This window comes from Arachis hypogaea, chromosome 11, assembly GCF_003086295.3.
Source record: "Arachis hypogaea cultivar Tifrunner chromosome 11, arahy.Tifrunner.gnm2.J5K5, whole genome shotgun sequence".
In the NCBI taxonomy this organism is placed as follows: Eukaryota; Viridiplantae; Streptophyta; class Magnoliopsida; order Fabales; family Fabaceae; genus Arachis; species Arachis hypogaea.
This window is the reverse complement of record NC_092046.1, coordinates 144,997,385-145,011,052: the sequence shown is the minus strand read 5'-3', so window position 1 is coordinate 145,011,052 and position 13,668 is coordinate 144,997,385. Positions and strand designations below refer to the sequence as shown.

The 13,668-nt window shown below is 35.6% G+C and overlaps 2 protein-coding genes across 6 annotated transcripts; one reads left to right on the top strand and one right to left on the bottom strand.

Annotated features, from left to right (window-relative positions):
- Positions 1–2,343: 2,343 nt before the first annotated feature.
- On the bottom strand, positions 2,344–5,437 carry LOC112723267 (uncharacterized). Of its 2 annotated transcripts, none has more exons than XM_025774561.3 (3): positions 5,049–5,437; positions 3,722–3,965; positions 2,344–3,450 (listed from the first exon to the last, which is right to left on the bottom strand). In XM_025774561.3, the coding sequence occupies exons 1-3, from the start codon at positions 5,397–5,399 to the stop codon at positions 2,879–2,881; spliced, it is 1,167 nt and encodes a 388-aa protein (XP_025630346.1). In that variant the 5' UTR covers positions 5,400–5,437; the 3' UTR covers positions 2,344–2,878. The 2 variants fall into 2 exon arrangements, with proteins under 2 accessions (XP_025630346.1, XP_025630347.1); XM_025774562.3 differs by having other exon boundaries at positions 2,833–3,450; positions 3,722–3,962.
- LOC112723272 (uncharacterized) lies at positions 4,920–10,356 on the top strand. 4 transcript variants are annotated; one of them, XR_011867971.1, is made up of 10 exons: positions 4,920–6,570; positions 6,768–6,856; positions 6,998–7,139; positions 7,794–7,883; positions 8,126–8,234; positions 8,728–8,796; positions 8,868–9,219; positions 9,386–9,428; positions 9,522–9,559; positions 9,742–10,356. XR_011867971.1 is itself a non-coding variant. In XM_072207726.1 (9 exons), the coding sequence occupies exons 3-6, from the start codon at positions 7,071–7,073 to the stop codon at positions 9,045–9,047; spliced, it is 408 nt and encodes a 135-aa protein (XP_072063827.1). In that variant the 5' UTR covers positions 4,920–6,570; positions 6,768–6,856; positions 6,998–7,070; the 3' UTR covers positions 9,048–9,214; positions 9,386–9,428; positions 9,522–9,559; positions 9,742–10,356. The 4 variants fall into 4 exon arrangements, 2 of the variants coding, with proteins under 2 accessions (XP_072063827.1, XP_072063826.1); XM_072207726.1 differs by lacking the exon at positions 8,126–8,234 and having other exon boundaries at positions 8,868–9,214; XM_072207725.1 differs by lacking the exon at positions 8,126–8,234.
- The last annotated feature ends 3,312 nt before the right edge of the window (positions 10,357–13,668 follow it).

Here is a 13,668-nt window from a genome sequence, read left to right as displayed (position 1 = left end):
TTTTAATTTGCACTTTCAAAAAAAAAATCGAAATCTATAAAAAAAAATTCGCAATCAATCCATAACAATGAATTACACAATTCTTCAATTCATAACAAAAAAAAGCCATAAGTATAAGCTTTTTAATCTGTTCATAGTGTACTATTACTAGGACAGTTGTTTATGTTAACGAGTGTCATACTTTACTTAGAATCACATATTTCAAAACCAAAATTTTATATTAAACATTGGAACTAATACAATTACCATTTTTTTCAAACTAAATTAAAAAGAAAGAAAGAAGGAGAGTAATGTTCCATACTATTTTATAATTTTGGAGTTAGAGTAAAGATATTTCAGTGTTCTTTTTTAGATTTTTATATTGTTTTATATTTGAGATAATTATTCAATTCATTGAATGTGTAATGTTTTTTTTTAGAAAAATTCAATATTTTACTGCTTCGTGTGATTGAACTTTTTATGTCAATTTTAAATCATTTTGGTGTTATCAATATGATCTTTAGTATTCAATTTATTTTCTACATATTGTATCATTGTATTTTGATACTATTTGTTTTGTTCAATTCACATCATAGTTTTTATTTTTTTTTTTAATTCAATATTTGAACTCAATTAATTGACTAAGAAAATAAAAGTTTATATTTTGATACTTTTATTCATGCTAATTTATAAATGAACAATTTAGTACTTTCTATTTTAAAATACACGATGTATTTTAAATAAGGATAAAATATATTTTTTGTCCTTAAAATTTGTTAAAAATTTAAAAAATATCTCTAAGTTTTATTTTAATTTAATTTTATTCTAAGTTTTAAATTTGCATCATATATACTTCAGGTAAGTGGTGACTAATTTTTCAAAAACTTTTAAATTAATTTGACAATAATTTCACAAGAACAACCTTTAACATAAGCAAATCAGACATAGTTGTCATGCATTATTACTGATTTGTTCTAAACTTTTCAAAAATTTACTATAGATATACTTGATGCAAATTGAAAATTTTAGGAACAAAATTGAAACAAAATAAAACTTAAAGAGTATTTTTAAAATTTTTGCTAAAATTAAAGAAAAAAAATTTATATTTTATATTTTTCCCTTTAAATAATTAATTGAACTTTTCTCCTATAATTTTCCTCTTTCTCGTTTATATTGTCTTCAACCAATTAATAGGTTAGATAAGGTTGTAGTAGTTGGTACTTTACTTACTATAAGTATCACATCTTTCCATTCATTTCAACTTCATATCAACATCACCGGATCTTAAAAGAACTTTGATTTGACAAGAATGATAGTTCACATTGCACCATGCTATTAATTCTCTTAAATTCCGAGAGACCGAAAGAAATTATAGGCAACCCAAATTCAAAAAATGCGTTGATGTATTTCAACGGCATCTGATACATCAGATGAACATCATCAAGAATTTTCTCGGAGATGCGCATACAATGAAACAAATGGGACAGAAAAATGGATTATACCTTCTTGCTTTAAAACTTTGATAAGTACACATAGAGTACCAGAGTAAAAGATTCATATACTCGTATTTTCCCTCATGTAAAATTATAAATTTGCTCATAGTCAATTTATCTAAAGCCTCTATCGATGTTTATTTTGCATTTGCAAATGAACAAAGAGCATATGCCCATATATGATAATGGAAAGACTGAAATATAAAGGGCAAAACAAAAGGATAAACAAAGACAAGATACAAGTACTTTGCCACTTGCCATCCTGTTTACCGCACAGGCTGCTGATTGTAGTGAATCGCCTTATCTTTTCTCTTTGCCACGGCAAGCCTTGCACTCCTAGCAGCAGCATCCATCTCCTTGATTTTTTCTTCTTCACAGATGCAACTTTCTTATGCCACTCTTTCACGTCAGTTGCAGGTGCAAAATCAACAAAATTATTCTAAAAAATTTAACAAAAGTACCAGCAACAATTAACAAAAATACTCCGGAAGTCATAAAACAAAAGAGGCAGCAACAAGATTTTCTTCATCAGTTAATCAACAGAGTTAAATAGTTAATCCAATTGATTTTTTTTTTTTTACAGTTACAACCATCAGAATTTAATCTATCCAACCATCAGAAATCCAGAATATAAAAAACAGCAAATCATAATCATTATAATTAACAAAATAAAAAAAATAAATTGAACTACCAAAGAACTCGAGAAACAGGGAGAGCAACGTAATCAAACTCTGTAATTTTCTACGGCGGCAGAGTGAGCGAAGAGTCCCCGGCGGCAGAGTGAGCGAAGAGTCCACGGCGGCAGAGAGTAACGTTCGAACTTCGCCGTGAGCTCGACAGAGAAAGGGATCGAAGACAAAGACGGGGAAAGACGACGAGGACAGAGAAGTTCATGGAGGCCGACGACGACAAGGACAGAAGTGGCTTGACGACACCAACAACAGCTCCGAGCAGACCCGGCGATGCGAGGAGAAGGGATCCAGGAGGAGAAGAGGGGCACGACGATGAGGACAGAGGCGGGTTTGACGACACCACGATAACAGAGAAGCTGAGAAAGTGACACTACTGTTGATGGTGACGGCGCTGGAACTCAGAGGGGTGGTGGCGGCGCTGAAACTCAGAGAGGGAGAGAGAGGGGTATTAGGGTTTTCTTCTGAGAGAGTGGGGGTAACTGGGTAGTGGGAGCCTTTATATGGGGTTTTTTACTTTTTTACTTTTTTTTTTTTTTTTTTTTTTTACTTTTGAAAACCATCAAAAAACCAACTTTTGTTAAACGGTTTTTTTGCATCATCCGAACCGGGCAAAGGACCGTTAACTCGGTTGAATTAGCACAATGGATAAAACCTAAAATTGGCACAGAAAAATTTAGCCCTAAGCAACAGAATCATAAATCAGAGTATACCTCTTTATAGCCGTGGTGCGTTGTCCGGGGGAGCCTGGTGGTTGCTCCGAGGAGAATCTCGCGGATGACAATGTTGGTCATGATGGCGAAGAGTTGGAAGAAAAATGCCGATGGTGGCCAAAGGAGGAGGAGAAGCGCGTGGGGATGAGGGGGAGGCTCTGGGAGCGAAGATGTATGAAGCGAAGGGGTAGGAAAAGGAGCGCGAGGAGGACAGCGTCTGATTTCTAGAGGAAGGTGAAGCCACGGCGGCCATTGTTGAATTGATTCGAATTGGATGTAACTGAAACTCGTGCCTCACTAGCAGCAGCATCCATCTTCTTGATTTTTTCTTCTTCACAGATGCAACTTTCTTATGCCACTCTTTCACGTCAGTTACAGGTGCGTCCTCTGCCTTCCCCGTTCCAGCAGTTTCCATAGTTGTCTTTCCATCAACCACAGAATCAGGCAGGTCTTGCGATTCTTTCTGCTCCTTTGAAGATTTGTCCTTCTTCTTCTTCTTTGCATTTTTGTTTTCACTGGTGGCATTCTCCTTCTTTTCTAACTCACCATTGCGATCCTCGACCTTCTTCTCAGCACCTGAATTTTCCAGGACAGGTAAAAGATTCCAAGTAAGAAATTTCTATATAATAAGTCATCTTAGCAGGGCTTGCAAATGTATTGGCAAACGTTTGCATGAGCAAGTTCAAGCCTCAACTTAATACTTTAGATATTTAAATAGCATTCTTGTAGCCAACATGGTTAAATCAATAACAAATTCTGAAAGGATAGATACCTCCTTGAAAGAACTAAGATAATTATAATATCTTTTTTCTTTTTTTCTTTCACAAGATCAAAAACATCATATTACCATGGGAGTCAGCCTGGCTTCCGGGTTCTTTTTGCAATCCTAGCTCTGCTAAAACAGCTTCAAGCTCCTCAAGCTCTTTTTTCTTCAATTCCTTCTTTGAAAGTTGCTCTTCAGTTTCCTTGGTAGACAACGAAGGTTCACGAGGCTTCTTAACAACAGTTTCAGGTTCTACTGGCGCTTCTAATTCATTTTCATGTTCATCCTCGGCATCATCAAGGCCTTCTATCTCACTATCGCTTTCCTGCTATTAAATCATTCACATGTCTTGTAGTTAGTCAATGTGAAGCTCAATGTCTCAATGAAAAAATAATAACCATCTTCTATGTTATTAATTTGCCATTAAGGCCAAAACAAATTAACAATTAAGTGCCCAGTTATGCAGCTTTCAGCTTTCACTACTCCAAATGGGAGGTGAAGGGCAAGTCCATGAAGAATAAAGGCTACATTATATCATCTACGTTAAAAATTATAGTTATGGGTGAAGACACAATCATTTTAACTATGCAAGATTGAACACGTGGAAACTTGAGCTTGAAGAACCAAATTGCAAATCCGGAAATGAGAATAACAAATCGGCAAACCGACAAATAGCCATCAAATGCATATTAATCAGATTCCAAATCATTAAACCGAATAATTGACAACTCAACAAGAACATAGAAATTCGAATTAGCAAACCGACAAGCACAACGTCATCAAATCCAAGCATACCAGATTACAGATCGTTAGACCGTTAACACAAATCACATAAATTACAATTCAACAAGGACCATAAATACCTTCCCAGAGCTAGATATCCAGAACAAGACCAGAATCCAGGATCCTCATTATCAAACAGAATATCCAACATTATATCTTTAAGATATAAAAAGAACACCCAGCTTTCTTTCCAATCATGCATGCAATAACATTCAACGCAACTCTTTCTCCTCAAAGACACCATTAAACCCATCCAATCCAACCTTCAAAACAGCATTGCCTAACACATCCAACTAACAGAACACAGACAACGCAATCAAATCACCTACTGAATAACATCCATTCCAGTTCGGTTCACCTCTTGGCAAATAAATGTGAGAACATGAACAGCTCAACTAATCCACCTTTTCCAAGTCTAGTCACTATCCATGCCACAGGACTAACGGATTCAAAAATAAAAAACACAATAATAAAAGAAAAAAATTACACTCTCTGCATCAAGGCAACGATCATCACCATCCATAGTTAAAAAATAAACGATTCAAGCCATTGCATATCAAGTTTCAGCAGTAGTGATCCAACACACATAAATAGAAAAAAGAAATAATGCTCAAAGTTTTATGTTCACCTCAGCATGGGCCTCGGATTCAGCTGCAGCAGCAACAGGAGCGCCCCAAATGGATTGAGGTGGAGCGGTGATGGCGTAGTAGTCGTCAATCGTCATCATCCTCGTCGTCAACGTCAGCCCATGACTTCGACGTGAGTGGCGCCGGGGCCAGAAAAACCTCCTTTTTCTCCTGCTGTTGTGCGGCGGAGGAAGCGGCGGTGGAAGAGGACGAGGAGGCTCTCCCCTTGGATGAAGCCTGTTCCTTCTCAGAATCTCAGGCTTCTTCTTCTTCTTGAGGCTTCCGAGCGCTGCGAACACGAAGGGGCTGTTTATGACCGGCGCCTCCTCCCTCTTGCTCCCTCCTCCCACCATTTCCAATCTCAAACTCAGCAGCGATGGCCCCGAAACGACCGCGTTTCAACAGCTCCAGTGAAGGGACAAGATCGGAAATAAAATCAAACAAATAAAAGAAAAAGAGAGAAACTCTAGTGTTTGTTTTTGTTTGTTCCTTGTCCGAGAGAATGGTGATCTGAGAAGTGAGGAATGTAATGTGGATGATGGAGTTATAAAAGGGTGCGTTAATTTGAGTATAGAGATTGAAGGGTGAGGCCATGAGGGGCGGGGGATCAGAAACGATGATTATGTGTGTCTTTCTTTCACTCTACCATTTACATTACAACAGTGTCATCCTTTTGTTAATTTATAGGGCTTATTTGAAAAAAAAAAACAAATAGGCCTTCATTTTAACCTTACGCTAATAAGCTTTTCAAACAAAAACATACTAATTAAAAGTTGGTGAATTCTACCGTAAGGATATACATGTACAGATGGCTCTTCCACACACACCACCGCAACCATATACATGGCTCTGGCCACCTGCCTCACCTCTATCCTCCTCCAGGATGACCACGATCACCACCTCCGGTACTCCCACCCTGACCACCATCACCTCTACCTTAGTGGCCCCCGTAACCACCTCCACCACCTCCCTGACCTCCCGTCACCACCGTTGTACCCTCCTCCACCACCACCACTTCCCTGACCCCGTCGTCACCTCCATCGTCTCCGTCATCACCACCTTCGTCCTCACCGCTACCCTCATCCTCTCCGCCTCTGCCTCCACGTCGGCCTCTACCTCACCACCACCTCTAGCTCCTCTACGGCCGCGACCCCTCCCCCCTCGCCGTCCAACCATTCCCAACCCTTCCCACCAAACCCCATTTCCGATTCCCGTCCTCAAAATTTAAAGTTTTCATCTTTTCTTCATTTCATGTTTCCCATTTTGTATTATCTAGCTTTGCTTTTCTTTCTGCTCTTGTTGGGTTAAATTTGTCTTTTGGTATGTGGGTAATTTTGTTGAAGTGTTGTTCATGAGTGTGTATCCCTCATTTTAATCTTAGAAAACAAAATAATGCAGAAGAATCAAAAGACGTTTGCTACTATAGTCTTTAGTATTCACCCTGTGGTTCAGTTTCTGGAAGGAGAACTTCTCATAGTGTGTTTGTATTCCAATCCAGGTGGACGCTTTGCCTCAAGGGAAAAAGTATGCTTCTTTCCTTCAAAACCTTAACATTTGTTTCAGTGTCATTGTTGATGGCTGTGTTACTTGTCTCTAATTCTAATGATCTACCATAAGAAAAAATAATAGTTATAAACTTAGATGTAATTTCTTCGGGTTTTGAAATATCATTTGTTGATCTATTGGCATTTGCTTTGGATTTTGGCTTTATATGTAACCAGATGAGCCTTCTAAAGAACTGCCGAAGTTTTCTGTCAAACTTTTTCTTCATTCCAGTGGGCATGTTGCAGCGAAATTCCAATATGACCAGGTTTCACATGCTAACTTCATCAAGAGTATTGAACTTTATATTTCTATTGAAAATTTTGAATTTTCCATAATTAGGGGCTATGTCTTTGACCTTGAACAAGTTCCTGCATACTCATGCTTTATAGGCTATGTTTCATGGCAGGTAATAATTTCTGCTTTTCGGGATTGGCTGTTTTGAGGGCTTAGTTATTTGAAAATTTGAGTCTGGGTTATGGATGTTCCCGCTTTCTTCCTTGTCCGAAGCAGAGAAGGTTCTAGGAGAAATATCTAATTATAAAGTTCAGGTAATAATTCTTCTATTTTCATTTTCTCTATAGTTGGGAAACTGATGGTATTTTCTATCTTAATAAGAGTCGAGCTTGGCTTATATAATTTCTTTGGGGGGAAGCTGGTCAAGTGTTTGGGATTCCATCCATATAGTAGCTGTTATAGCAAAGTAAATTTTTGTTTCGCAATACATATTTTTCCATGTTGATGGTCGTTGTGCCTTTGTCACTTTGGCATTATTCCATCCATATTTTTGTTTTGCATCTATATCTCGAGACTAGTATAGCATCATGCAGTTTTGGTTATTTATGTTTGACCTAGTTATGGAACAGAATTCTTGTATGTCTTGACAATATGCTTATTTTGGGCATAAAAAATTATTTTCTATTTACATTTTATAGGGTTATTGATATTCAAAAAAGTGGACTGTGGATTTCATTTATTTGAACTATGTGATTGTTGTTTAGATTATGAGTATTTTACTAAAACTTCCACTTTAAAAATGGTTCAAAAATTTGCTCACCCATTTTTATTGGTAAGATTGTGGTAAGTTTTCTTTTTAAAATTAGGTTATTTGACTTGGAGATGGTAATATGTGCTCTCCATCTTTGGTTTGCGTCTGAGGTGGTAAAATCTAATCAATATTGGTTGCTTTTTTTTTTATTCTGCAGTTGGAGGCGGTAAAAGCCAAAATCAAATCTGCTAAATCAAAAGATGAGTCTGAATCTCTTAAATTTACTCAAAAGAAACTGATTAACAAGGTTTGCATGGAAGAAGCCCTGAACATTATTTTGACTTGTACAAGTTGTTTGGAAGTTTTTCTGATTACCTAGAACTATGATAGGTCTATAATTTTTATCTTCAAGAGAAAAAATATTCCCCAAATTAGCAATCACTTCACTAATCATCATTTATTTTTGCGATTAAAACTTTACCGACTTTTTCTTTGATTTTTATCTTTTCTTCAACATTTTATCTTTCTTTTATATTTGCCTTTTCTCAGGCCTTGGCCAATATTGGAGTAGTTTAAATCATTTTGACTGGTATATGATCAAAACTGAATCATGATATATTCGATTCCAGATATATACTAATTCGGAACTTTCATTGAGGTATTGCTCCCCTCCACTGTTTCAAAGCAATAAAATGTCAATAAAGAATTTAGTGACTGCATCTGTATGTACTACAAGAAAGTCAAGTTAGGTTCTCAACTTCTCTAGTTTCTCACCCATCTCCTTTGATTGGTGTGCTTGCATGATGCATGGTTAAATTGGTCTTTTCTAATTGCTTTTGTTGCAATCGGTACCCCTTAGTGTAGGACCCTAAGTTGAACGAATTAAATTGGCTGACCAGGGTAGTGAAAATGTCAGCATATGACATGTTAATTCGTATGCCACAACTATTATTGGTGTCAACGTTGGCTGGTCTGAGTGGTTTAGATTATGTGTTAATTCTTATATTTCATCCATCTTCCAGCGCCCCAAACGTTGTGTATGCTTAATTTGAAAGTTTGATTGCTTCAATTTTTTTTCTCTCTTGCTTCCACCTTTCTATTTCATTTGGGCTATCGGTGGTTATCACGGTAATATGTTGTGATCACTGCAGGCAGGTTGCAAGTTTCTTATATTTGCGCACCATCAGCCAATGATAGATGCAATACATGAGTGCCTTCTTGTAAGACCAGTTCAATTTTACTCTTTATATTGGAAATTATAGCACTTACAAAAACTGTTGAAAATTTCCAGAAGAAAAAAGTGGGTTGCATCTGGATTGATGGAGGTACACCCGCTGCATCAAGGCAACAATTGGTTACAGATTTCCAGGAAAAGGATTATATCAAGGCAGCTGTAGTATGGTGGTATTTTTGGTTGTGCATTTCTTCCATGTGTTTCCGTTATAAGCATCTTTTCTGTTGTCTTGGTTAGTATTTGTGCTTGAGATAATGATTTCATGTGACACGTTATCATGCGGCTATCCATTAAAGCGGGAGGAGTTGGATTAACTTTAACTGCTGCAAGCACAGTTATCTTTACAGAACAATCCTGGACTCCAGGTGACCTAATTCAGGCCAAAGATCGTGCATATAGAATTGGTCAGGTATTCTCACACTCATTAAGTAGAAAGGAGAGAGTTGTTACTAGTTGCATGACAACATTAAGAAAACAGATAATCTCAAATGAAAAGAACTCTCATATCTAAATTTTTTAGTAGCAAAGACAACATGTGCTCTTCTGTTTTTTGACTCGTTAGTTCTTGTTTACAGGTCTCATCAGTAAATATATACTAGTTGGTAAATGATACATTTGGTAGGTTCTGTTATCTCTGCAGTCTTTCGCCGCTTGGTATAGCATTGACTTAACATTTATTATGCATTGATGATCTAAACTTTTACGACTTAGGGATGTGGTGCAATTCAAACCGGATAATTTGGGGGCAGGTACATTTCTACATCTTCTTGAACTATCATATGTAATGCAAAATGTACATACTGCTTAGTTTCAAGGTTTTTATTCTGGTTTATATTTATATTTTGTCAAGATCTATACTCAAGCAGTATTTGAGAGTTACTTTTTGATGTTTTTGAGAAACCATTCTAAGTTTTAGTTATTGAAAAATCAGGTGTTAGATGGCCATGAGAACACCTTAGCTGTGTCAAATAATCAGCCATTGAGTAGCCCTGCAAAGCATACTACTATTGGGCATAGGCCTTCAAAGCAGAGAACTCTTGACCAGTTTGTCAGAAGATGTGATAACGTGGATAGGTCGGAAGTGGGAACATCAGCCTGACCGGAAACGGCCCTCTCGGTCATGACTTGCGAGATATGCAAAATGGATTTCCACTTTCACAGATACATGGCCACTGGCAAGTGAATAGGAACTTAAATGTTGATGTCTACATGCAGAAGTTTCCCTGTAGTATTAACCAGATGTGCTTACATGGGGAATTCACCTGTGATGACACAAATGCCGTTTTGAAGCTGAAATCCATTGTACAACAAATAATAGATTGAGTAGAACTGGCTACACTAAACTATGTTGCTTGTATTGGAGATAATGGTTTGGTTATGTGAAATATGTATTGGAAGAAAATATTGATAAAGTCACCCATTAGATTTTAGGTTTCCACTTTTTGTTTTTAACTTTTTGCTCCCCTATGTTTTGTTTTAGTTTGGGGCTCTGTACAGAGTATGACATTATCATATATGAACGAGACTTGTAAATTTCTTTACTCCATATGCATGTATCATTATATTTTGTAGAAATAATCATCTCTTGAAAGAATAGACTCATAGAACCCCTTTATAGCACTTCACTTAAAACTGATCATCACATTAGGTTATTTTGTTTAGGAACATGACCTATTCTGATAATGTTACTTTTCTCTCTAAACTCATACAGAATGACATTATAAAAATAACATCATTATTTTTCTTTAGTCATTTAGAAACTTAGATTTGAATTTTTGTAACCCAGTTTCCCTTCGTCATCATTCTTATTATTTTCTTATTTTCTTAATCTAATGAATAAAGCAATCAATCGATAATATTATAAATATGACTCAAATCAAATTTTTAAACAATTTTTCAAACAAGAATCATTCTAACTTTATGTGAAACTTCAAAATGTTTCTTTTGACATAATATGTGCGGGCTATCAGTTGAATTAATTATTTAAAATGCATCATGTATTTTGAAATAGAAAGCAGTGAGTTGATCATTTAATATAACCAGCAGCAATAATGCAAATATCTCAAAATGCACAGATAATTTTGTACGAGTTGAAGAGAATATAGACACAACTCAAAGCAAGATCATATTCCTGAAAGACATTAATATTTAATTCATTGTTCATTCATAATCCTATTGAAAACGACTAGGGAGGATAATAAGCCACAAGAAATAACAAGAAATGTTACTAAAATAGAGTTGTCCTGTGCTGAAATCTTCCTCCCTTAGTAGGTGGCCAAACAAACGCATGGCGCATACAATTAGTAATCCCAGTAATCCCACCGTTCTCCATGGTGAAGACACTCTTCCTATGGACAGTAACTTGTAAGAAATCTCGCTCCATGGGAGGAGCCCCACTGTCAAGTTGCAATGCTGCAAAGTCCTTCAACACGGACAGTGTGAAAATGGAGAAGCAGTGCGCGGATGAACGGGGAACGGAACCCAATAACTGGCTAGAGCATATTGCACACAGCTTCCCGTTGCCAAGGTCAACAAAATTGAATCTGCCGGGTCCTTCCATCGGTGGTAGAATACCCTCAAAAGCCACATCAAGGTATTGATATAATGCGACTAGGCCATTCAGGTGGTTAACGAGAATGGCAAGGACCTTGTCCAAAGGTGTATGAGGAGGTTCCTCCACATACTCATGTGTAAGGCAAACGGTGTAGTTGCTGCTTCCAAGACCGGGAAGGGACACAGAAATGTGTGGGAAATAAGTATTACGACATTGGTCACTGCGGCTAAAGAGTCTACCGCCGCTAATGAGTCTACCCGTTATGAAGTTCGAAAGATTGTTATCAGCGGCAGACATATCCATCCAAGTCTCTTTGATGGGGTCGAAGCGGGCCAAATAGGAGTCTCTCTCCAACTCCCTGGACGATGAAAAAAAGAGGTTGTTGTCGAGGACGAACATGGTATTCTCGACATGTGGCTCGCTAATGATGGCGGCCCCAGGAGCCATCAAGGGTTTCCAAACTCTAGAATCAGAACAAAGAACGTAAAATCTAGATTCATCTTTGACCCGTTGCCTCACATTTATATAGAAGTAAACATCGCCTGAGCCTGGCGTGTTTGCGATGTATGATTTGTAAAAAGGAAAGGGTGCACCATCCAGCGTAGGGGCAATTCTGCACTCCTCAAATTTGATTTCGTAGATTGGCCAGGCGACCAGATTCCCCATGGAAACGGCTTTGGCTCTGCCAATTTCACGCGGCAGGCTCAACTTGTCGGACGGCGCCATATAGATCTTGGAGTCGAACTCGAAGGGACACATATCATGACCTGGAAGATCCAAAAACATCTCGAACGGTGGTGGAGGCAAACAAGTCCAATCTTTGACATCAACTTCTTCCTTTAAATTGCTCAGTTTGATCACGATCAACTTTCCATACGTCATAAGGCAAAGGCACGCTTCCTTCGCCATTTCAACCTGCTCCGTTTTTCGTATTTTTGACTCAGCAGCATCCAATTCCGCCATCACTCCCTGCGATCGAACGAGATCGGTGGTGCTGCGGCAGCAAAAAGCTAGGATTAGGGTACGGATTGGCCATGATATCTGCGCTCTTGAGTTGGGGATTGGATATCGGATATATCCATAAAATTGAACATTCTCTTTTTAATTATATTTTTATATAAAAAATATAATAAAAATATTTTTTTTATATTTTTAATTTATTTATTTTTAAAATATTTTTAATCAAATTATTCTTAAATAACAAAAATAAAATAATACTATATATGAATAATAATTAATAACTAAAATATACAAACAAATAAATATAATACTAAATATATATATTTATTTATTTTTTAATTATTATTGTGTGGATGTGCAGATCTGCAAATCAGATACGCGGATGTAAAATAGATATTTACAATCCGATTCAATCAATCTACGAATTAGATAATATCCGCAATTTTTGAATCGAATGTGATTATTTATCGCAGATCTACAGATACAATCCAATCTATGAACACCCCTAGTTAAAAGATGAAAGATGGGGCTGTTGACCAGGGACCAGGTTTCAAATATAAACTTATTCTCTCTATATATATTAGCTTAATTTTTATATTTTTATTTTTAAAATTATAAATTTGATGAAATAATTTAAAAATTTAAAATAAAAAATATTTAAAAGCATATAAAAATTTTAATATTTATTTAAATTTAAAATGTATAAAATTTATAAATTTAAATTAAATAATATCTTAAAAAAATTATGTGTAACAAAATAAAAATAAATATTTATAAACGTTAATTACAAATTAATTATTTATAAGTATTATTAAATTTATTTTTTTAATAATATTTAATTTGAAACAAAACATTTGTTATTCTCATACATAATTTTAATAGATAAAAAATATTTTATTTTTTTAATTTTATATTCAATTTTTTAAATTATTTTTAATTTTATTATTATTTTTAAAATTATTAATTTATATTGTCTTTTTTTGCTTTTTCGTTTTCTTCTTTCACTTTTTTTTTCATCAGATCATAATAAATTATTATTATTATTATTATTATAGCAACTTTTAATATTTTCTATTATTTTAAATTATGATCTTTCATTCGGTCAATTTTTATGAGTTATTGAAATTTTACTAAAATTTTTTTTTTTTTGTGTATTTTGAGACTTTAAATTATTTGTATATTTTAGTATGTTATTGAGTAATGTATTGTATGTAAATTTTTACATCAATTTTCAATGAAATTAAATTATAAATCAAATAATTTTGTGTGTATTTTTTAAGGTTCTAAAAATTGGACTTGATTGACCGATTCAATTGGATTAATCGAAAACCTAAAATACTAAAA